This window comes from Staurois parvus, unplaced genomic scaffold, assembly GCF_062004578.1.
Source record: "Staurois parvus isolate SC_StPar_1 unplaced genomic scaffold, SC_StPar_1.0 ptg000149l, whole genome shotgun sequence".
NCBI classification, from domain to species: domain Eukaryota; kingdom Metazoa; phylum Chordata; class Amphibia; order Anura; family Ranidae; genus Staurois; species Staurois parvus.
In genome coordinates this window covers 6,328,327-6,353,989 of record NW_028317945.1, presented here as the reverse complement: position 1 = coordinate 6,353,989, position 25,663 = coordinate 6,328,327, and the positions used below count along the sequence as shown (strand labels likewise).

The 25,663-nt window shown below is 41.8% G+C and overlaps 1 protein-coding gene across 1 annotated transcript in view; it reads right to left on the bottom strand.

The window, feature by feature from the left end:
* LOC149464678 (arf-GAP with dual PH domain-containing protein 1-like) overlaps positions 1–25,663 on the bottom strand; it is a 48,836-nt gene that overhangs the window by 6,805 nt on the left and 16,368 nt on the right. Inside the window, exons 7-9 of the mRNA XM_089674281.1 lie at positions 18,664–18,747; positions 16,589–16,651; positions 6,951–7,022 (exon numbers count right to left, since the gene is read on the bottom strand). Of these exons, the coding sequence (XP_089530407.1) occupies positions 6,951–7,022; positions 16,589–16,651; positions 18,664–18,747 (219 nt within the window). The remainder of the gene's footprint in view (positions 1–6,950; positions 7,023–16,588; positions 16,652–18,663; positions 18,748–25,663) is intronic.

The following is a 25,663-nucleotide window of genomic DNA, read 5'->3' as shown; positions in this document are numbered from 1 at the left end:
TATATGATACTGTCTCTGGGCTCGGTCTATGAGCTTGCCCTCTAGGAGGAATCCCTTTCCTTGGTTCACCGTGGGCTGGAGATGGAGACTTGGCTACTCTACTTTTGATTGTTCATTTGGTGCATCACTGGCTTCTGGAGATATCCCACCTTCAACCAGGTCACCGGCAGGAGAAACAAGCAGGAACACCCCTTAGTGGCATTCTGCTCTGGGCTTGCTTGCTTGCTACTTACTTCTGGTGAGTGCATTATGGTGGAGGTACAGTGCGGAAGTCACAGAAGTCACTACATTTTGTTATTTGATCACATCACTATTTTTGGGACTATTATGATATTTAGACGACTTATTTATTTTCATTTGTTATACTGTCTATTTTGTTTCTTCATTGAGGTATTCACTATTCTTTATTTCGTTTTTATGATGTTTCCTTTCTCTTTTATGATCACACTGGTCATCATTGATTATAACACAGATTTTTATTAACGCTGCACATCGATATTACAGTGTTTTGTTTTGGAGGAGACAGAGTGTTTGCAACGTTGTGCTAGCTGCTTTATTTTTTCCTTTTTTTGTCTTGCGCTCAGCATTTATTCTTTGATCAAAAGGTAGTGTGGCACTAGTACTGGCACTCTGCGGTATATGAGAATCATTATGCATTTCTGACACCTCAGCAAGCTTGGCACGGGGTCGGGTATGCCTGACCATAGCAGGGACCACTACTCCAACGTCTGAGCTATCTGTCGGGGTGCCAATGCTCTCCACAGGTTCGTATTCTGAGGCAGAATCTGTCAGCTTCCGCCTTTGCTCTCATCCCACATGCTCATAATCCTGTAGGCCTCTTCACTAGTGTACCTGTTGTTTGGCCACTAAATTTACAGGTACCTAGTGCGACTCACAGGAAAAAGAGGACCTGGCTAGTTCTAGCAGAGATCAGGCTTGATCTTACTAATGCTGCGGTTTTGCGTGTAATGTATCAAGTGCCCTTTCCTCTTCCTTTCCCTTCTGGACTTACATCTTCCTCTTATTTTTCCAAGTTTTTCTACGGGGTTCGCCCCACCAGTTTACGTGTGTTTGTGCTACATGTTGTGCTTTACTTTTGACACACTCTCTTTGTATATGCTAGATGCTCCTAGCAATATATTGATCAGATGTAACATAAGTTTCTGTCTATGACCCTATCTTTCTCTATTCAATACATTTTTTATGGAAGAAAAAAAAAATGTGCCTAACTAAGTGCTTAAGGTGTCAGCGTGCTGATTCTGCTCACATAGGTCTGCTTTCTTCTTGGTCTGGAACAGAATGTGCTCCAGAGAGAGAAGTTTGTATCATTTACAGAACACTGGCACAGGATGCTCTCTGATTCGGTGCAACTGATCAGCACGTCCATTATAAACATCATTGGCCTGGATCTGGTGAGTGATCGATGCTACACCGAATCACACCAGCACTGGGCTGGCACACACAGCCTGGCCCAGGGACACAGCTGGAGTGCGGATCACGTACATATACGTATATAAACTGCTATAGGGCAGACTTCAAGTGGTTAATCTCCTATACACTGTAACTGGTGGGATTAGTTAGTTAACACAAGAAAGATAATATTGCAGTCTTTTTAGCTCACAGTGACAAGGACATTTCTAGTCAATAGGTACTTGTTGAAATGTTCTTAGGCTGAAAAAAGAAAACAAATGTAGTCTTCACATCCAAGGGCTGGTAATCTGCAATACATTATATTTGTTTTTGGGTTTAGCTACACTTTGGGTTTATTACCGCATTAAAGTGGTTGTAAACCCTCATCTAAACATTTTAAATTCCTTTTGTGTAAGTGATCACATTCCCTCTGTTCTCAGCTGCATAGAGAGCCGTGGGAGGAGAAACAGCAGCTCACTAGTCTTCCAAATGAATGGCTGTGCAGGGGGGTGGAGTGTCAGGACAAGTCTGATCATTGCACTTCACCAATTCTTGGCTGCATTAGTTTTCTTTTTTAGACTTTCCTTCTATAAGCTACTTTATATTTAATTCATGTTCCTGTGAGACTCCTGTGCAACTCGGTGCAGTGTGATTTTCAGCCTACTCATTTGAATGGACTGAAATCGCATTGGATTGCACAAAAAGTAGTGCATGTACTTACTTTTAAAAACACACTGCACCAAATTGCATGATATTGTGATACCACACAATCTGATGCAGGCAAATTCACTGCATTTGCGACCTGCATTTGGGATGTTGTTAGGAATTTATATATCTTGACACCCGCAGCAGAATGCACAACCAGTACATTTTAAATGTGATGTGAGAAACGCGCAGAGAACACATGTTCTTGTGTTAACGAGTCCTAAAGCTGACACCTGGATTGATATGGGGACGGCCCTCCCCTTTTGTTTTGAGAGAGAGAGAGACAGAGACATAGAGAGATAGAAAGAGAGATAGAGAAGATAGCTGGGAGAAGATAGTGTGAGCTCACATCCCCGCCCCAGGCGCCAATGCTATGCCACGCCCACAAATTGGCATATTTTCGAGGACTACAATCAAATGAGGATGATTTTTACAGTGGTACCAACCATGCAATTTAGGTTATGACAGTATTATGTATGAAAAACCACTTTAGGAGAATTAGGTGGAGATTCTGGATGACTCATTATTGTCTTTGTGCTTCAACAGGAGTCATCTTTCTGATCTGGCCTTAAAGAGATCCTGTTGACAGACCATTCATTTAATCTAAAACCTTCCCATAAGATTTCATGTGCATTAAAAGTGGAACTTTAGTCATAACATTAAGTTCTGCTAAATCACATCATGCTGGCCCCTTTTGAAGGTATAGTTAAACATTGTAATATTATTTATTTCAGGTACCGTATTTTCCGGCGTATAAGACGACTGGGCGTATAAGACGATATTTGAAATCTGCTTGCGCTCCTATGTAAAAAACAATTAATAAACGTGTGAAGCTGCTAACATCTGATCCAATACCCCAAGATCAAACGAAATGCAGAAGAAAGTGAAGAATGATGTAGCGCTAAAACACACAATGAAAGAATCAGTACCTTAGGACATATAGCATAATATTGGGATCCTGTATAAACGTGAAGAGGAAATACATATATGTGCGTGATGATACTAGCAAGATGAAGATGGAAAACAGATGTGCAACCCCTGCACACAGTGCACTTATATAAATATAAAGTCCAGTGATCCTGTATCAATATTCTCCACTCAAACAGAGTCCATGGACTGTATGTGGACCCGCACACCACCACGTGCAATCCAAAACCAGCTGAAATGGCCTCTCACCTCCTCCCTGCGACCCTGCAGGGCCACAGAACTATAACAGATCCCCACTGAATCAAGGTATGCTTCCTCTTGAGTAGATGGCTTCTTTAGTATATCCCCAGTATACAGCTTCCACCTCTCCTATAGTATCCTCCGAGGTTGGCTGAGCAGGATGGACCCCAGCTCAAGCCCCAATAGGATAAAGGAAGCAAAAGACATCCTCCATAGTGTAAACCGTTTTAATAAATGCCAGAAAATAAATGTATAGTACACTCACATTTGCCAGATGAAATACAGGCTGTTTCCCATACCATGGGTGTAAGCGTGTGGCTGAAGGGTGTACCAAGATGGCGCCGCGCCGGAAGTGCGTCACCACGTAGTGCCATCGACGCGTTGCGTCACGTGACCCCGTGACTTCCTCAGGACTGACCAGGTCCTGACCTGACCTGGTGTCAGTGGGGGGGGGGAGGAATAGTGCCCCATCGTTGGTGTCAGTGGGGGGAGGAATAGTATCCCATCATTGGTGTCAGTGGGGGTGGAATAGTGCCCCATCATTGGTGTCAGTGGGGGGTGGAATAGTGCCCCATCGTTGGTGTCAGTGGGGGGGAAGGAATAGTGCCCAATCGTTGGTGTCAGTGGGGGGGGAGGAATAGTGCCCCATCATTGGTGTCAGTGGGGGGGAGGAAAAGTGCCCCATCATTGGTGTCAGTGGGAGGAATAATGCCCCATCATTGGTATCAGTGACACCAACGATGGGGCACTATTCCTCCCACTGACACTTGCTGACCCCTGTTCCATTACGGTGCTGCTGCAGCCAGCATATGTGGTTGCAGCAGCACCTAAGCACGGCACACTTACCTGCATTTCCACTCGATTTTCGCGGGGCCGCTCAGCTCCGCCTCCTCGCCGGTGATTGGCCGCCTGTGTGCCTTTCCTGAGCTACAGTTCTGGCGGCCAATCACCAGTGAGGAGGCGGAGCCGAGCAGCCGCGCGAACATCCAGTGGACGAACCGAAGGAAGGAGCAGCCGCGCTTCCTGGACCGGATTGTCGTGGGACCGGAGCCAGGTAAGAGACAGCAGCCCCTGCCCACCCCTGTACTTAGTTTCCCTTCTGTTGGAAGGGGGGGGGCGGCGGCGGCACCGCGCCGCCCCCCTAAAAAGTGTCAGCATGCCGTTACCGGCATATAAGACGACCCCCGACTTTTGAGAAGATTTTCAAGGGGTAAAAAGTCGTCTTATACGCAGGAAAATACGGTACTTATATAGCACCATCAATTTACACAGCGCTTTACATATATATTGTACATTCATATCAGTCCCTAACCCTCAAGGGGTGTACAATCTAAGGTCCCTAACTCACATTCATACACACACTAGGGCCAATTTAGACAGGATCCAATTAACCTACGAGCATGTCTTTGAAGTGTGGGAGGAAACCGGAGTACCTGGAGGAACCCACGCAGGCCCAGGGAGAACATGCAAACTCCACACAGGTGGTGCCATGCTTGGGATTTGAACCGACGACCCTAGTACTGCCAGGCGGAAGTGCTAACCATTTAGCCACTGTGCTGCCCATAATACATAATGCCAATTACTAAAACATCACTGCCTATACTGTCTCACACTGTTCTGCATATGCTCAGTTGCCTAAAATAAGAGCCACTAGAGGCCGATCTGTCGACAGCCTAAAGATTTTCTGCTGCTCAGGAGCTCTGGCCTTCAACAAAATGGCAGCCTCCAGCAAGAAGGAACAGGAACAACACCGCAGGCAATTTACAACATGCAATTTTAGTAGTATAATTATTAATGTGAAATGTACGTTCCTTGCCGAAGAACATTATTTTTTTTATCAAGTTGTATGAGTAAAGTTCCACTTTAATACCTTCTGTCTACCCTGTGCAAACATCCAAAAGATTGGTGACTGTTGCTGGATACCAACATCTTGGATGTGATGTCATCAGTACCAGCAGACTCAGATCTATCATTCAAGTGACACTCTACAGTGTTGCCCTTTGCTTCTCCCCCAGCAGCTACATGTGAAGTTATGTAGGGAGTTGAATGGAGGGGTGTAGGAACTAACTCTACACAGAGGGTAATTAAACACTCCCAGAAGAGGAGAAGGCTGTGACGTGAAAGAAGACAGAAGGCTGTGCTAGGGAATTGACTCTCCTGAAGTAGCAAAATTTTCTAGCACATTCAAAGGCACATTGCAAGTGAATAGATCATTAATGGAAAGGAAAACACTACAAGCAAGCATTTTAAACACTTGATATTCTTATGTATTTGCTTGCGACTTTTAAAGATCCTGTGACAGGATCTGTGAGTGATTTTGGTTGAAATTCTGGATGCCTTACTATTGTCTCTGTGCTCTGACAGAGTTTAACTTGTAGATCTGGCCTTGAGAGATTATGGCCCCTTTCACATGGGTGTTCCATATGTCTATTTTTTATCTGTCAAAAACGGACACCCATGTATGTCTATGGACTAGTGAATGTAAGCAGATGATCATCCATTTTTCTGAACAGAATAAAACCCTATTTTTTCTCCATAAAAAACTGAATGGCCAAAAAGCGGTTGTAAATAGATGTAAATGGATGAAAACAGAAGTAAACTGGTGAAAAATGGATGTAAACGTACATACAGTCCATATGTAAAACTTGATGTAAACTGATAAAAATGGATGTAAACTCGTGAAAAACTGATGTGAACTGATGAAAAACTGATGTGAACTGATCCGTTTTTTTCTTTGAAAAAACATAACTGAACTGATGAAAAAAATGGAACACCTGTGTGAAAGAACCCTATTTTTTTCCGTAAAAAAACTGGAATGGATGAAAAACAGATGTAAACGGACAAAAAATGGATGTAAATGGACATACGGTCCGTTTTTGCATTGGTAAAGGATGTAAAAAAGGGGTGTAAACTGATGAAAAACTGATATAAACTGATCGTTTTTTCTTTTAAAAAATGTGACTGAACTGATGAAAAAGAAATCGGAACACCCATGTGAAACGACCGTTAGGTGGAAATTCTGGATGACTCACAACTGTCTCTGCCGATCATGAAATGACGACTCAACTGTCTCGACCGACCATCTTTTGGGTTCTTTCACATGGGGAGGACCCATTTAGCGCATCGGCTTGCTCAGCGGGGATCTCTCCACCACTGATCCCTGCTGAGCAAGCGGATGACAGGTCTGTGTCCGCTCCACTCAGCTGCTGCAGAGTAGACACAGACCAGCTGGCTGTCCTCAATGGGTGGTTGGATGAAAACAGATTGCCTGGGGAATTGGATCCCCATCTGTCCCTTTTTTGCGGGTCGGATCAGATTGGATGTCAGCGGGTGTAAACAGACACATGTCCCTTTACACCCTCCACTCCATAAAGGAGAATGGAGGTTCCGATTGGGTCCGTCTGTAAAACATCTGCAAATCCCGATCGGAATGCGCATGTGAAAGAAGCCTAAGAGGGTTCTTCTGGCATGCCTTGAATATTTGATATGACTGAAAAAGAAAGCTTTACAGTAAGAGAGGGGCCAAAAGAAACTGTATAATTTTTTTTAATGTGAATACCGGACACAATCAAGTCTGAAACCAAATATAGGCTAACATTAATGAAACATTTACAATGTACTATATTTTCTACTTAATTTAGCAGCTATAATTCAATTGAAGATCTCACCAGGGGGTCTTTGAAGTACATGAGCCTGCGTTGATCAAGAGTAAACCACCTCTTCTTAAATGCATCAGTTGGCTACAAACGACAAAACATAAGACACCTTAGCACTTTGGTAATTTACGATTTATACTATACAATATACTAATGTGTGATTATTCAAGTAGCTCACAATGGTTACCCTCATTTTCTTGAAATCTTTGATCTAACAGGGTACAATCTCAATGATAAGGGAGGCCTAAATTAATTATGAAACTCAAGACCTAACTGGATTTTTAATTGCATTTGGAAATTGGTGAAAATACTAAGGGAAGATAAACTGAAATTATTCTACAGTGTGAATACCTTCTGTTCTAAAAATGTTCTATGCACGTATTCTGTTGGAGGGCTTGTTTATTCCTTTAGTTCCTTTTCACCATAACCTTAATTGTTATATTTTCTTATAGCAGCACATAGATATTGTTTCTGGGATCTGTACATTTCTAAGGTAAACCTCAGGTGTTACTCTGTAGACACAGTCCTCACAAAGCAGATTACAGATTTTTCCATCTGCATCCACAATAATCCTAGCACCCCAAGTGATCAGCTGCAGGGAAGTTAAAATGGAAGTAAAGTTAATTTTTTAACAGTTGCTGACAGGCAGGGTATTTATGATAGAAGAGACCTTATTGATCTCTTCTGCCATAAATGCATCCTCAAGCCTGTCAGCTGTCATGTACAGCTCAGCTCAGTGAACATTTACGGCCCCTATCCATGCCGCGGCAATATGACTCCCATTCACATGAGCAGGAGTGATGTCATCATGGCCTGGCCTATTGCAAGGCCGAAGGCACAAGACTCGGAAGGAAGAACAGGCAAAGATGGAAGCGCTGGGGGCTCTCTAGGTCGAACCCACTTCAGGACACCGTTTGAAAGGTAAGTCTGCCATAATGTACTAATATGCCATGCAAACTAGCATGCTATGGCATAACCCACCTGGGGGGGCCCCAAAATAAAAATTTTACAGCGGAGTTTACTACCGCTTTAAGAAGCATGAATATATGGACATTCTGATACAGCCGTTCTCAACTTTTTAAAGCTGATCTCCAGGTTTCTTGTCACTTTAAATAGTTTGTTTGGATCAAGATGGTCCTAATGAACTATATCCTTCACTAACTGCTGCCTTGGCTCTAAGCGCTGTATGAACTTCAGCTACATACAGTACACAGAGCTGGGTTCTGGCTGTGAGACAGACTGCATTGGAACCGACTCAGACTATGCTTGAGTACTTCCGTTAGAATACCGCTTCACAACCGACCACACAAGACTAGACAACACCAGTCTTGAAGTAAACCAGGAGGTAGACTAGTTTATTTGAACACAGATACAAGATATATACACTCAGGGGACAATCCCCCTCCCTGCATAATGACACAGGGTGGGGCAATCTACATTTAGTAACAAGCCACACACACACACACACAGTCCCATCAGGAGGGAGGGCTACTGGAGACACCCCCCTTCCCCCCCACTAAGCTAATACACATAAACACATGCATCCCATAATAGTTTGCTCCCAAGCCAGACAAACATAGAACAATGGCATGACATTAATCAATCAACAACCCCCACCTATCTCCTAAACTTGTTTACACAGTCTGAGACAAAGCCCACACAATATTAGGACAGATCACCCTGTACCCCTAACAGGCACAGGGTGATTTACACATAAGAGGGATATGGGGAGCTGAGACAGGGGTCTCCCCACCTCTCCAAAGTGAGCTGAGTTCCATGGGCCCCCCACCCAAAGTGACTCTATCACAGAGACTTCCAGTCAGACTGAGTCAGCAATATAAAGGCAGCTTTGTGTTCTGTGAGTTAATATAAACCTTCCTCTGATTGGCTGAGTCAGAGAGCATGATCTCATCAGTCTGTCTCTCCACCTCAGCCAATCAAAGGAACCTTTTATTCATTCACAGTTAGTGAAGGACTGGCATACTTATCTACAGGCTTTAATAGTTTGATCACTGATATGAAGCTCAGTTGGTTTGACCTCTTCTGCTTCATATTTGTTCTTGATCAGCAACTTAAAGTATTGAATCAAAAGGGTTTTTACAAAGTGACCTCACCTGGTGACCCAGTCCCCATGTCTAGCTATCATTGGGTGAGTGTCATTCCTGAATGACAGATAAACATGGGGGTGGGGTTACCCAGTGATGTCACTGCGTGACCCCACCCCATAATGACACTTATTCAATGAGAGGTAGATGGGGCGGGGTCACCCAGTGATGTCACCGGGTAGCCCCACCCCGTGTTTACCTGTCAGACAGCTGTGTCCCTGGATGGGAATAGTCATGTTCGGCAGTGTTTTTTTTTGTTCAGGTCAGTATTTTTATGTGTTTTTTAATAAAGGTCTTGTCAAAAACTGTTGTGTTTTTACTATCTTTGACTTTTTTGGTGAATGAGCAGGTGTACTATATATCCCATACTCATTCACAAGGGAGGGCAGGACCTGGGGGCCCCTTTGTTAAAGGTGGCTTTCAGATTCCGATAAGACACCCCCCGCACCCCCACAACCACTGGGCCAGGGTTGTGGCAAAGAGGCTCTTGTCCCCAGTAACATGGGGACAAGGTGCTCGGGGGAGAGCCCCCCCGCCTCAAAGCACCTTCCCCATGTTGAGGGCATGTAGCCTGCTATGGTTCAGGAGGGGGGCGCTTGCTTGTCCCCCTACCCTTTCTTTTCCTGCCAGGCTGCATGCTCAGATAAGGGTCTGGTATAGATTTTTTTTCACTTTTGTCATGGTGTTCCCCTTAAAACCCGTACCAGATCTGAAGGGCCTTTGGGTGGGACCCCCACACTGTTTTGTTTTTTTTTTTATTTAAATCCGCATTTGTTTTGTTTACATTCTGCAATCAAACCGCGCTGTAGCCGTCCTTCGGCTATAGCGAGTTTGAGGGCTGGTTAAAATACAGGTACAAATAGGTTAAGTTTTGTGCTGGTTACTAAAAATAAACAGCTTTGTGTTGACACATCAGCATAGAAATGGTTATTTTTAGTAACAAGGACAAAACTTAACACTTTTCTGTTCACTTGTACCATTATTTTGACCTTTGATGCTCAGTCATACCAGTGCGATTTGGGAATTTAAATCGCACCTGAAATTGCATCTCATGAATGTGAATATCACTGTCTTAACATTTGTGATTTGCTGCAGCGCGATTTCTAAAGTAGTTCTTGCATTGAAAATCTTCACAAGTAGTAATAAAGTCTTCAGAAATCGCACTAAAATTGCACACAATTCTCGCAACTTTAAATTGCAACAGTGTGACCGGTGACTTAGGTTGAGGATTTAGAATTTTCTACTGCTGTGTTATTGCCAATGATTCCAGTCCCTGCTTTCAGTGTGAGCACTGCAGAAGCTGCAACACTACCTGTATGTAAATATACAAACCTGCGCTCTAACACTGTATCAATCCACTCCTTCACGCCCCAAGCAGCTGAAAAATTCTTACCCCTTCAGACAATGAGGTCAATTCACTAAAGGATTTTGCATATGATATCAAGGTCACATGACTCCTTTTCCAGAAACATTGCATGAGATAATACAGTAAAAGAATGTGAGAAAAATATCACATATTTGTAAAAAATGAGATAAATACCACAAAAAAAAACTGAGATAAATAATTAAAGTGATACTAAAGTCTTGTTTTTTTTCTTAAAAATAACAAACATGTTATACATACCTGTGCAGTGGTTTTGCACAGAGCAGCCCAGATCCTCTTCTTCTCGGGTCCTCCATCGGCACTCCTTGCCCCTTCCTCCTGTCAGATGCCCCCACAGCAAGCAGCTTGCTATGGGGGCACCTGAGCAGACACGCTCCCGAGCCGCGGCTCTGCGTGTCCATTCACACACAAAGCCGCGGCTTGGTCCTGCCCATTCCTTCTCCTGATTGTCTCACTCTCTGTAATTAACCACTTGACTTCCAGAGGATTTACCCCCCTTAATGACCAGGCCTCTTTTTGCTACTTGGCGCTGCACTAATTCAACTGATAATTGCGCGGTCATGCAATGCTGCACCCAAACGAAATTTACGTCCTTTTTTTCACACAAATAGAGCTTTCTTTCTGTGGTATTTGATCACCTGTGCGCTTTTTATTTTTCACGCTATAAACAAAAAAAGGCCAAAAATTTTGAAGAAAAACAATATTTTTTACTTTCAGCTATAAAAAATATATAGTAAACTCAAAGTTGGTTATAAATTTAGGCCAAAATGTATTCCGCTACATGTTTTTGGCAAAAAAAATCCCAATAAGTGTATATTGATTGCTTTGTGTGAAAGTTATGGCGTCTACAATCTATGGTATAGATACTGCAATTTACGCCTTTTTTTGCTATACAGCGCTGTGCTAGTTTAACGGACAATTGCGCGGTCATGCAATACGGTACATAAATGAAATTTACATCCTTTTTTTCCCACAAATTGTGCTTTCTTTTGGTGGTATTTGATCGCCTGTGCAGTTTTTATTTTTTGCGCTATAAGAAAAAAGGCTGACAATTTTGAGGAAAAAAAACAATATTTTGGACTTTTTGCTAAAAATCATGTCCAGTAAAAAAAAAAATTAAAAATCAAATTAATCATAAATTGCTGCCAAAATGCATTCTGCGACATGTCTTTGCTGGGATTTTTAGGTTTTTTTTATACTAATAATGGCGGCGATCAGCGACTTATGGCGGTGATCAGTGACTTATGGCGGCGATCAGTGACTTATGGCGGCGATCAGCGACTTATGGCAGGACTGCGGGACTGCGGTGGACATTCTGACATTGGGGGGTACTGACTTGGGGTCACTGACATCCCCAGTGACACCAATACAGTGATCAGTGCAAAAAAAAAAAAACACTGACACTGTACTAATGGCACTGGGGAGGAAGGGGTTAACTTTATTTTTCAGGGAAGGCTTATCTGTTTGAGGGGGAGTGTTTTACTGGGGGGCGGGGGTGTGTGCTGGATGGGGACAGGCTGATCGGGAGAGAGAAACTCTTCTGTCCCGATCAGCTTGTCCTCGAGCTGTCAGGGAGGTGACAGAAAGCACTGCTACTACAGCTGTGCTCTCTGTCACTGATTGCTGCCGATCGCCAGGAGATAGCCGGTATGGACCGGCTGTGACCCGGCGACTAACATCCGCGGCTGTAATCGGCAGGACAGGTAGGGCGGCGGTGCGCCTCGCGCTTGTCCCCTACCTGTTTACAAAACACACGTTTAAAACGTGGTTTTGCCTGCCCGTGCCGCCCTGCCGACGTATTTATACAGTGGCTGGGTGGCATGTGGTTAACAGTGGTTCCCGCTGGTGCCTCAGCCAATCAAGAGTGAGAGTCCCATAGAGCCGAGGCTCTCATGGACATCGTTGGATTGGGATGGGGCTCAGGTAAGTGTTTGGGGGGGCTGGGAGGGCTTCTATATACAGAAGGTTTTTTTGCCTTCATACATAGAATGCATGAAGGTATAAAAACCTTGAGACTTTAGAACCACTTTAAAATCAATTCACTAAAGAATGCACACATTAGTTAGTAGGCAGTCAGTATTTTAGCAATGTACAAAATAATGAGGGGAACTCTGCACTGACCAGTAAATAAAAAGTATACAAAGTATCAATGTGGAAATGTTCTGCCCTGCGCTCAGGAATGAAAATAAATTGTAACATTTCACCAGAGGGAGGTCGTTCTGTGAATGGAAGAACACTAGAATGTTCTCACAATTTCATTGTATTTCTGTGTGAATTTATTTCTTCCTCTGGAGCAGTGTTAGTGTCAGGGCTCCCAGGTATGACCAGAGGTGTGTGACTGAAGCAGGGAAACGCAGACTTCAGATATGTGATTAACAATGTAATTTATTAACACTAACAATACAAACATAAACGCAGTGCAATACTAAACATAATACAGTGCAAACAAACCCAACCAACCACCCACAGATAACAGTACATACAAGCAAGCGTCGTCAGGCAGGCCGAGTCAATATCAATTGGGCAGGTAGGTACAGGGGGAGCAAGCGGAGAATGGTCGGGGTCACAGGCCAGGTTCAGCAGGTAGCAAGCAGCGTAGTACAGAGGGTCAGGCAGAGGGATGGTCAGGGTCACAAGCCAGGGATCAGAACAGGTAGCAAAGGACCAGAAACAGGATGCAGGACAGATACAGGGCCCAGGACAAACACAACACCAAGGCAGAGTCTGCAAGTCTGGCCATCCCTTAAATACACCAGTATCATCAGTTCCAGGTGTTAGCTGGCTGAAAGGTTGAGTCTCTGATTGCTGGGAGCACCCGCTGGCCAGCCCTGGTACTGCAGATCAAAAGGCAGGTGAGTCCCACCATTGCTGGCCAGTCCATTCCTGACAGTTAGCATGTAAAAAAAAATTGTGGAGAAAAAAAATGCCAAAACGCTGCTAAATTTAAGTGATAAATATCACAAACCAAAAATATTTAACGCATTTGGTAAATAATGCATGTTTGTTGGTGAACTGACTACTTTTGAGATAATGAACGCTATTTTAACAAAAAAATTAATGCGGTATTTATCTCTTAGTGAATTGACCCCAATATATCAATACATTATAACCATATATGATGTTATATATTGTAGATGTTGCTTTCAGGGTCAGGATGGAGAGCGGTGAAGGTTCTGATCACTGACTGTCCATTTATAACTTAACTACTTTTGGCCCACCCACCTGCAATGTACTGCGGATGAGCGTCCCATGCAGGCACAGTGATTCACTGGTACATTGAATCCTGCTTTCTGGATAAGGGCCTGTGCTTCCCTGCTGACGCCCAGAGTGATTGTACACAGTGGGAGCCTGTCAGCAGGTCCCAAACAATGTTTCAGAGCCCTATAATGAAAATCAACACAGAGCTCTGTACTGAGGGATGAGAAACAAAGAGGGATGGGAAACAAAGATCTTTTAGTACAGTAAAGCACATAATGCACACATTACACATTGTTGGGCACACACTTAGCTTCTTGATTACTAGATGTTAATTCCATTCCAGCCAGTGTCATTATTACAGTGACAGTGTATAATATTATCACTGATCACTGTACTAGTGTCCCTGGAGATGTCTGTGGCAGATAGTCAGTTCCCCTCAGCATCAGTTGGTGACAGATTGCCAGCTGCACTATCTAGGTTCTATTATAAGTTGCTAATCACTGCAATTAGCAGTAAAAAACACATTTAAAAAAAATCCAATTTATATCCTGTAGTTTGTAGATGCTATAGCTTTCACACAAACCAATCAATAAACACTTATTGAGATTTTTTTTTACCAAAGAGCAGAATACATTTTGGCCAAAATTTATGAAGAAATTTGATTTAAAATTTTTTATTGGATTTGTTTTATAGCAGAAAGAAAAAATTTTTTTTTTCAAAATGTTCGTCCTTTGTTCATTTATATCACAAAAAAGGAAAAACCCAGCGGTGATCAAATACCACCAAAAGAAAGGTCTATTCGTGTGAATATAAATTTTGTTTGGGTACAGTGTTGTATGTCCACGCAATTACCAGTTAAAGTAGCGAAGTGGAAAATTGACTGGTTATGATGGGGGTAAAAAGTGGTTAAAGCGATATTAAATGGTCTTTTTTGTTTTTTAAATAACAAACATATTATACTTACCTGTTCTGAGCAGCCCTGATCCTACTCTTCTTGGGTCCTCCACCGATGCTCCTGGCTCCTCCCCCTTCTCCAGTGCCCCCAACAGTAAGCCACTTGCTATGGGGGCACTGGTGCATGCTCGCTCCCAAGCCCCGCTCTATGCATCCAAAAGACACAGGTTGTGATTTACAGCAGTGAGATTCAATGACTCTCAATGCTGTGTCTCAGCCAATGAGGAGAGAGAGACCTGGGACAGCTGAGGCTCCCGTGCACATCGCTGAATTGAGAGGGGGCTCAGATGAGTATAAGGGGGTTATGCCTAAGAGGGTTAAGGCAGTGCTGGAAAATAATGGTGGCCACACAAAATATTGACACTTTGGGCCCAATTTGGACATTTTCACTTAGGGGTGTACTCATTTTTGTTGCCAGCAGTTTAGACATTAATGGCTGTGTTGAGTTATTTTGAGGGGACAGCAAATTTACACTGTTATACAAGCTGTACACTCACTACTTTACATTGTAGCAAAGTGTAATTTCTTCAGTGTTGTCACATGAAAAGATAAAATAAAACATTTACAAAAATGTAAGGGGTGTACTAACTTTCACATAGACTAACTAATATACACGGATTTGGGTTATATTTACCAATTAAATGTAGCTGATTAAATTTTGGCCTAAATTTATGAAGAACAATTATTTATTTGCAAATTTTTATAACAGAAACTGAAAAAAAATAGTTTTTTTTTTTCAAAAATTCAATCTTTTTTCATTTATATAGTAAAAAAGCTCTATTTGTGTAAAAGATGACAAAACTTATTTGCTGCATGATTGAGTGTTTGCATTCTAAAGTGCGACAGCACTGAAAGTTGAAAATTTGTCTGGGTAGGAAGGAGGTGAAAGTGCCTAGTATTGAAGTGGTTAATGAAGCCAAATTGTGAATAGCCTTTCATAATTAGTAATATATAAACAGTCTAGGAGCCATAGATATCTGTGAGTCTGTTTTTTTACCTCAAACTGAACACCCAAAACCAAACCCTATCCACATGCCATAATTTATTTTGTAATAAAGTTACCGGTACCTTCGTAAAAAAGTGGTTACAAGGATGCCTAAGAAGATACCAGTTAGACACGGAACACACCTATGCTACAAGGTCCAGAACACTAATAAAATGCATTGGATTTTCCTATGGAGTATCCAAGTTCCATACCATACTGTTAAATAATAAGCTGTTGTATTGTGAAACCTTGTCATATTGACACGCAGATGTGCCCAAGATCACTGGCAATAAGGGTGTGTAGGCTGATCATAATAAAATTACTCCAGCACACCTATCAACACACCCCTCTGACCCTTTGATTGAATAGAATTAGATCTGGAACATCCTCTTACAAGAAGAGAAGCTGCATTTGGTAGCCTGGGGCTCTCATTAGACATTGAAACTACTAAGGATACTAGCAAATCACATTTACTAAGGGCCAGTGACTCTTCTAAACTTCAGGTTTGATTTGCTTTGCAAGCAAATTGGGCTCTACACAAAACCAAACACCTGATAAACTTTGCTTATGTATTTTTCACTTTTAATCTTTTATTTATTTTAGTTTTCCTTTTGTCAGTTTTGTAATACCATTTCTGTAAATGCTATAAAAGCATGAAGGACTTTGATGCATTTTCATGAAAGTGTGTGTTCTAATAGCATTTAATGATAGTGCACATGTAAAACGCTCATAGAAACATGATGCAGAAAAAACGCACTGCACAGATATGAACGGGGTCTTAACTATTTAGTTAACCTGCCCCAGTGATGATCACTCTCAATCTGCTGGTGCTTAGGTTTTTGTCCCAGAGCTCGAAAAGCTGCAACAGAGCTGCACTTGGTGAGGTTGAGTGTGTAATCGCCACAGAGAGCATTGCAACATTTTATAACCTAAAAAAATCCCAGATGTTCTCGGCAGAGCTTCAGTTGATCTAGAGTATTTTATAATTATTACTCCTGATATAATACACTTTTTTTATTGTTACCTTTGGTCCTGTCTTCTCCATGTAGCCTTCTTTTAAGAAGTTCTGAGGCAAACGGATTAAGACCTAGGAATATAACCAAAACATGTCCTTGAGAAGAGAGTCTACATAGTTGAGTAACTATGTTGAAATTACTGTAAACAATCTAGTATAATCTAGTAAACATGTCTGAAACACATTTAACCACTTGCCGTCTAGGGCGATTTTGAGATATTTCACATACCTGTTAAAATCAGCATTTTTGCTAGAAAACTACTTAGAACCCTAAAACATTTATTTTCCAAAAGCAGAGGCCATAGAGAATAAAATGGTGGTTGTTGCAATTTGTGTAGCTGTTTATCAAACTCAAGTTTTCAGTAAAACATACACTTGAATTTTAGTGCATACATACACAATATAATACCCAATTTGTTTGTTAAAATATAAAAGATAAATAGATACCAAACATGTCAAGATTTAAAACTGCACATGCCTGTGAAATGATTACAAACTACGACACCTAAAATTATCCATATGGGATACTTTAAAAGCTTTTACAGGTTATCAGTTTAGAGTTAAAAGTAAGCCCTGACACTACAAATATTGCTCTCTGATGTTTGCGGTGATACCTCACATTTGTAGTGCAATTGATGTTTACATATGCGTGCCGGACCTAAGTCCATATTTGCATTTGTGCATGAACACAGAGGTGCTTTAATAATTGTTTTAAATTTTTTTTTTTTTTTTACACTTTTTATATATTTTTTTTTATTTAAATTTATTTCTATTACAAGGGGTGAACAACACCCCTTGTGATAGCTTTGGACAGTGATAGGTACTCTTTAAAGAAAGATCATGGATCTATTAGACCCCATTAAAATTAAAAAAGACAATATTTTTTAACCACTTCCCGTCCAGCCCCTGTATATAAACGGCTGGACAGGAGGAGTTCATAAATGGCACCCGCCATTTTAGCCTGTGTGTGCTCCCTGGGAGCGTGCGGAACCGCGATCCGGTGCTCGTTGTGTCCGTAGGACACCGATCGCTGTATGAGACCTCTGTATGAGGTCCCGATCATTTGATCACTGATTGGCCAATCACTTCTGACATCATTGCTTACTACGTGTGAAATCCGTGAATGATCACAGAGGTCAAATGGTACAAGGGTATTCACAACAGCCTTGTACCATGTAACAAACTGTGACCAATCACAGCTCTCACAGTATTTCTCAATGGCTGCAAGAATGCAGCCAGAAAGAAGGAGACATGATTGCTTTTACAGCCTTTATGGGTGTAAAAGCAATCAGTGTAAAAAAAAAAAAAAAAAATCTTCATCACCCCCCCCAAGTAGTACAGTGTCACTAGGGTGACACTATGTTAAAAAAAAAAAAAAAAACATAAATAATAATATAAAAAAATAAAAAATGTAAAAAAAAATGTTTAATCATTATAACATTGGTTATAAACTAATTTGGGTTATTTTTCTACTAAAAAGATAACTGAATACATTTTGGCCAAGATTTATGAAGAAGGGTTATTTATTTGCAAAATTTTATAAGAAAAACACTTTTTTTCAAAATTTTTGGACTTTTTCATTTATATAGGAAAAAAAAATAAAAATTCCAGTGGTGAATAAATGCCACCAAAATAAAGTTTTATATGTCTCAAAAAAATGCTAAAAAATTCATATGGGTACAGTGTTGCATGATCGCACAATTGTCATTCAAAGTGTGACAGTGCTGAAAGCTGAAAATTGGCGTGGACAGGAAGGGGGTAAAAGCGTCCAGACTTTAAGTGGTTAAGCGATACCTAATTGTTTCACCATCAATTCAGGTGGCTTTACGTCAGGGCCATTCCTTTGTCAAGTGCCACTGGAAACTATCAGTTATATAATAATTTTTTTACTGATTTTGCCATCATCAAGAAGTGTGATTGTTACCTGGTCCAGCTAAAAACTGAGAATTCAGGTAATTGTCAACTCATGTTTATAGCTAGTTTTACATTAGAGGCACAATACAGCTTGCCCTTTCTGTGCTTTCATGCCCAAGTTCCTATCAGGCAAGAGCATTATACCCAGCGACCTTATATTCCTCACTTACCTCTTTGTCAGAAGCGATGGGAAATGCAACTTTCATATAATGAAACTGTGCAGCACGGATAGCATTAAACCAGCTAACAATTTCCTGCAAAAGCAAAAATATATATAAGTTCTTCCTAAATCCAGGTAATATTGTGAGCTCATTTAAAGGAAAGGTATAGTTTATAATGTGTTTTAATGATTTCAAAATGTATTATTTTCTGTCTAGTTTGTATTTATAAATGTGCAGAGGGCCGACCTCTGTTCATTACTCAGACCCCGATTGCACTGGGTGCGACTTTGCATGCATGCCAAGCTGCACCCTATTGTCCGTAATTACAGCGGTCATATCGGTGCGGTTCTGACTTGGTTGGAGCAGCAAAGATTTCTAAAGTAGTACATGCACTACTTTTGATGGGATTTGCATAGACATCTGTGTCAGATGTCTTGCAAATCGCACTTGAAATTGGCATGTTCCCCGACTTGAAATCAATTTCAAAGTCAGGCTTGATGTGGGTATTATGCAGTCTTTGCTTTCTGCTTTGCAAAGCTATCAATAAAGATGCATGTGAATGTGTCAGATGATCCATTGAAAACAATGCACGCTTTATGCTTTATTTCTACATTTGTTAAGCAGTTATACAAAGTTAAGCCCCATACATAGATGAAAATAATGAACGAATAATCATCCATTTTTTTTTTTGCATGCTAGTCTCATATCGAAAGTGAAGAGGTTTCTAAAGTTACAAAAAGTCTTGCACAACAGAATAAAAATTCTAAAGTGTTGTAATGTATTTGTATTGTATTTTCGGATGAAAACTGTGCTTATTAAAATCGTAAGCTCTGGTATTGTAAGAGAAAATATTCAAAAATTAAAAAAAAGCAAAATGTGTAAACTGTGAAGCAGGCTGCCCACCTTACATGTGAGGAGCTCTCTGATATCTGGCTGAAATAAATTACAGAGAGCTCAACTGAAGATAAATTGACTGCATTTTCTTATTGCAAAATTGTTTCCCAAATAACATTAGCATTTCACTAAATGATTTCACTTGATGCATATCATCAATTGAAAAAAATATCAAACTTGTGTATGATGCCTGTTCAAACCATATATAAATAATAAATATATATAATATATGGCATTTAGCCAAAAGAAAGACATGCTTTCATTAGGTTACATTAAAGGTGGAAAAGTTCTGAAATTATTTATCTTTGTCTTGTTTTTTACATCACATAAACTTGACATTTGACATTTTAACAGGGGTGTGTTGACTTTTTATATCCACTGTGTGTGTATATATATATATATATATTTGGATGAAGTTTGCAGTTACCTCTGTATTCCTATCTGTGTGACAAACTATTTATGTGCCCATGGTACCCTCTTTATTACCCATGTGGGCCTTACTCAGACCTAACTGAGGCCCGACGAGGACATTTGGACTATCCTTCAAGTTGTTACGGGTAACCACATCCTTCTTTTGGCTAAATGCCTAACCATACACATGGCAGCTGCTGTTTTCTGTTATATATTTGGTTCTATTGCTGGGGGGGGGGGGGGAGCACACTGGTGTAGTTCTGCGGTTAATTTATGGCTGCCCATAAAACTTTTTTCTTACTGACTTCTCTGCACTTGATGATGACTGTCTTCACTGTGTTCCGTGGTATATCTAATGCCTTGGAAATTCTTTTGTACCCTTCTCCTGACTGATACCTTTTAACAATGAGAATCCTCCGATGCTTTGAAATCTCTCTGTGGACCACGCCTTTTACTGTAGGATGCGACAAGAAAATGTCAGAAAAGACCTACTAGAACAGCTGAACTTTATTTGGGGTTAATCAGAGGCACTTTAAATTATGTCAGGTGTGTACTGACTCCTATTTAACATGATTTTGAATGTGATTGCTTAATTCTGAACACAGCTACACCCCCAGTTACAAGAGGGTGTGCACACTTATGCAACCACATTATTTTAGTTTTTTATGTTTACTTCCCCCCCTAAAAGATTTCAGTTTGTTTTTCAATTGAGTTGTACAGTTTATAGATCACATTAAGGTAAAAAAAGTTCTGAAATGATTTATCTTTGTCTCATTTTTTTACATCACAGAAACCTGACATTTTAACAGGGTTGTGTAGACTTTTTTATATCCACTGTATATATATATATTTTATTTTGGATGAAGTCTGCAGTTACCTGTGTATCCCCATCTGTGTGACTTAAGCCATTTATGTGCCCATGGTACCCTCTTTTACTACCCATGTAGGCCTTACTCAGACCTAACTGAGGCCCGACGAGGACATCTGGACTATCCTTCAAGTTGCTGGTGTAGTTCTGCTATTAACTTATGGCTGCCCCTAAAAAATGTTTTCTGACATTTCTGCTTTCACATGCAGCCCACTAGAGGCCTGGAGATGGGGTCGGTCAAGTGAGCTTTACTTTCTACAGGGGCTTTCTGCCCTGAATGGATGTACATCACGGCCTCCCTCCATATGGTGTGAGAGGATATTAGCATGGCCACCTTCTCTAGAACCCTTTGAAGTCCATCTCCCAGCCTGACCCCTGTGGTTGGCCTCCTCCTCCCCCCCATTTACCCTACATGCCTGGGCTGCTCCGGGGGGGGGGACCCCTTCTGTTCCCTCTCTTCTCTGTGCTCCCTTTCGCGCTGCATCAGGGTGGATCCACTACAATAGACCCCATCCTGGCCTTTGCATATCACTAGCTGCCAGACCTGGGGCTGGTGCAGCAGGGGGACCTGTGGAAATGCCATTGTATAAGGGGGGGGGGGCACTTGTACACTTGGTTCAATGGTTTCCATTTCATATCATTATATGTTTTATGTGAGACAAGTTATGTTACTCTTTTTCTACTACATGGTACCCTGGTAATCAGGAATCTTGACTTTGTTGTCGCAGGGGACCCAGTGGCCGGGGCTCTACACCGGACTGTGCTTTACTGCTTCCCCCACTAGGATTTCTCTGCCCAGGTGGCAGTAGCTTTCCCTTGCAAAGGTTCTATACTTAGAACGTTTCTTCTCTCCTCTTCTATTTTTCTTCTCCTTCTTGCTCTCATCCCCTTCTTTTTTCTGCCCTCTTCCTCCCCCCCACCCCTCTTTTTTTTCTCTCTCTTTCTTCCTCCCCCCAGCCTTCTCAGGGAGCAGATTGACTCAGCTGCTCTCCAATAAGCAGAATAGCAGTAAAGTTTCTCTCCTGGAACGTTAATGGTCTGAATTCCCCGGAGAAGCGAACCAGCTGTCTCGCAGAACTCTGGAGACATAAGGTGCACCTCGCCTCCCTCCAGGAGACTCATTTCTAAGGGGACAAGATCCAAAAGTTCTCCAACAAGAACTACCCCCCTGTATACCATAATCACTCCCCCTCCTCTAAATCCAAAGAGACCAGAATCCTTCTCTCTAAATTTATTCCCTGGCAAATCCTTGACGAACTCAGAGATCAGGAGGGCAGGTTGCAGCTCGTGAAGGGCAAAATTTGTTCAAGCACATTCACTCTTGCAAACTTACTGTGTACTTTCCCAACACTAATCAGATCCTGGTACTAGGGGCTTTCCTGTCCTCTCTTGACTCCTTCCTTGAGGGTACTCTTATCCTGAAAGAGGATTTCAATTTTACTTTGGGCCCTTATAGGGACTCGTCCACACACTTGTCTTCCTTCCCTAGGGGGCTCAGGCTCGATCTGATATTTGGAGGATTTTCCACCCACAAGAACGCAATTATACTTTTTACTTTTCTCATGGATCCTTCTCTAGAATAGACTTTTTTCTTCTGAAACATATGTCAATTCCCTTGACCTCTAAGGCACACATTGGTAAAATCACACTCTCAGACCATACTCTTATCTTCTTAGAAATGGAGCTACCAAACTCATCCCCTAGGACTTTGACATGGCGACTAAATGAGGCACTTTTAAAGACACGGACATAGCCGCCAATGTTCTCAGGGAGCTCAACTCTTACTTTGCCGTTAATGCGAAATCTGCGCCTAACTTGCTTTCTGTCTGGTCAGCACATAAATGCTATATCACGGGCATTATAATCAAACATGGCCATGCAACCAAGTTATGACTTTTCAAAAACCTCTCAGATCATTTAGTGAGTCTCTACACGCTCAAACACCAGCATAAAACCAAACCAGACAAGGCCACAAAGGCAGAACTTGTTTGCCTATGAGCAGCCATTAGGGAACAATTCTTGTATAAGGTGAAACACATGCTATTGCGAGATGCTCCTTTTATGAGTATGGTAATACAGTCAGGTCCATAAATAATGGGACATCGACACAATTCTAACATTGTTGGCTCTATACACCACCACAATGGATTTGAAGTGAAATGAACAAGATGTGCTTTAACTGCAGACTGTCGGCTTTAATTTGCGGGTATTTACATCCAAATCAGGTGAACGGTGTAGGAATTAAAACAGTTTGCATATGTGCCTCCCACTTGTTATGGGACCAAAAGTAATGGGACAGAATAATAATCATAAATCAAACTTTCACTTTTTAATACTTGGTTGCAAATCCTTTGCAGTCAATTACAGCCTGAAGTCTGGAACGCATAGACATCACCAGACGCTGGGTTTCATCCCTGGTGATGCTCTGCCAGGCCTCTACTGCAACTGTCTTCAGTTCCTGCTTGTTCTTGGGGCATTTTCCCTTCAGTTTTGTCTTCAGCAAGTGAAATGCATGCTCAATCGGATTCAGGCCAGGTGATGGACTTGGCCATTGCAGAACATTCCACTTCTTTCCCTTAAAAAACTCTTTGGTTGCTTTTGCAGTCTGCTTTGGGTCATTGTCCATCTGCACTGTGAAGCGGCGTCCAATGAGTTGTGAAGCATTTGGCTGAATATGAGCAGATAATATTCCCGAAACACTTCACAATTCATCCTGCTGCTTCTGTCAGCAGTCACATCATCAATAAATACAAGAGAAGCAGTTCCATTGGCAGCCATACATGCCCACGCCATGACACTGCCACCACCATGCTTCACTGATAAGGTGGTATGCTTAGGATCATGAGCAGTTCCTTTCCTTCTCCATACTCTTCTCTTCCCATCACTCTGGTACAAGTTTATCTTGGTCTCATCTGTCCATAGGATGTTGTGCCAGAACTGTGAAGGCTTTTTTAGATGTCGTTTGGCAAACTCTAATCTGGCCTTCCTGTTTTTGAGGCTCACCAATGGTTTACATCTTGTGGTCAACCCTCTGTATTCACTCTGGTAAAGTCTTCTCTTGATTGTTGACCTTGACACACATACACCTACCTCTTGGAGAGTGTTCTTGATCTGGCCAACTGTTGTGAAGGGTGTTTTCTTCACCAGGGAAAGAATTCTTCGGTCATCCACCACAGTTGTTTTCCGTGGTCTTCCGGGTCTTTTGGTGTTGCTGAGCTCACCGGTGCGTTCCTTCTTTTTAAGAATGTTCCTAACAGTTGTTTTGGCCACGCCTAATGTTTTTGCTATCTCTCTGATGGGTTTGTTTTGTTTTTTCAGCCTAATCATGGCTTGCTTCACTGATAGTGGCAGCTCTTTGGATCTCATCTTGAGAGTTGACAGCAACAGATTCTAAATGCAAATAGCACACTTGAAATGAACTCTGGACCTTTTATCTGCTCATTGTAATTGGGATATTGAGGGAATAACACACACCTGGCCATGGAACAGGTGAGAAACCAATTGTCCCATTACTTTTGGTCCCTTAACAAGTGGGAGGCACGTATGCAAACGGTTGTCATTCCTACACCGTTCACCTGATTTGGATGTAAATACCCTCAAATTAAAGCTGACAGTCTGCAGTTAAAGCACATCTTGTTCGTTTCATTTCAAATCCATTGTGGTGGTGTATAGAGCCAAAAATGTTAGAATTGTGTTGATGTCCCAATATTTATAGACCTGACTGTAAATGCCGCTGAATTTTGGCAAATGCATTGCGTGCCAAGCACTCTCAATCACACATCCCTGCTCTACTTAACCCTTCCGGATCTAAAATTCAAGCATCTCCCACCATAGCCAGTGCTTTCCGTGATTACTATTCTCCCCTTTACAACTTAGACTCAACTGGCACCCCAATTTTACCACCCCTCCCTTCCTTACGGTACTCCAGGACTACCTCAGGGAGGCTAACCTTCCTGTTCTCACAGCCAAAGACCAAGAAGAACTATCCTAGCCTTTTTCCACCAAGGAACTTGCCCTAGCCATATCGAATACTCAACCAGGGAAAGCACCAGGGCCCAAAGGCTTCACTCTGCCCTATTACAAAACATAACAGACCCTTTTAACCTCTTGTTTCAATAGGGCATTTAATGCTATTCTGGAAGGTCACACTATTCCTCTATGTTGCTGAAGCCAGGTAAAGTCCCGCTGCAGTGTGCAACAGGCCCATTTGCCTTCTAAACTGTGATGTCAAGTTATTTAAAAAAATTCTAGCATCCAGACTGAACACGCTTTTGCAGCGCTTGATCACTCCCGATTGGTTAGGTTTCATCCAGAGAGACAATACCATACTATATTCAATATTATAGAGACTGCGAGGAGATCTCGCACCCCCCTCCTACTTTTGTCCACCGATGCTGAAAAGGCTTTTGATAGAGTTGACTGGTCATTTCTCAAGGGAACACTCTGGGCAGTAGGGATGCTACAGCTAGACAGGATTGTGGGCTTATACATTAATCTTACAGATACAGTCCGGGTGAATGGATTTGACTCTGAGCCGCTCACCATCTGTAACGGGAGGATACAAGGGTGCTCTCTTTAACCATTATTATTTGCTCTCTCTCAAGCCTTTTCTTCAACACATCAGAAACAACCCCAATATTAGAGGCAGGCAGGCAGGAGGATACCAACACAAAGTGGCAGCTTATGCCGACGATCTCTTTTTTTATATAGCTGAGCCCCTTATATCTCTCCCATCACTTTTGCGAGAAAAAAAAGGTACAGGTCCCTATCAAAATTTAAGGTCAACCTTCAAAAATCTGAGGCCTTGCCCGCCCAACTTTACCTTAAGATCTCTTC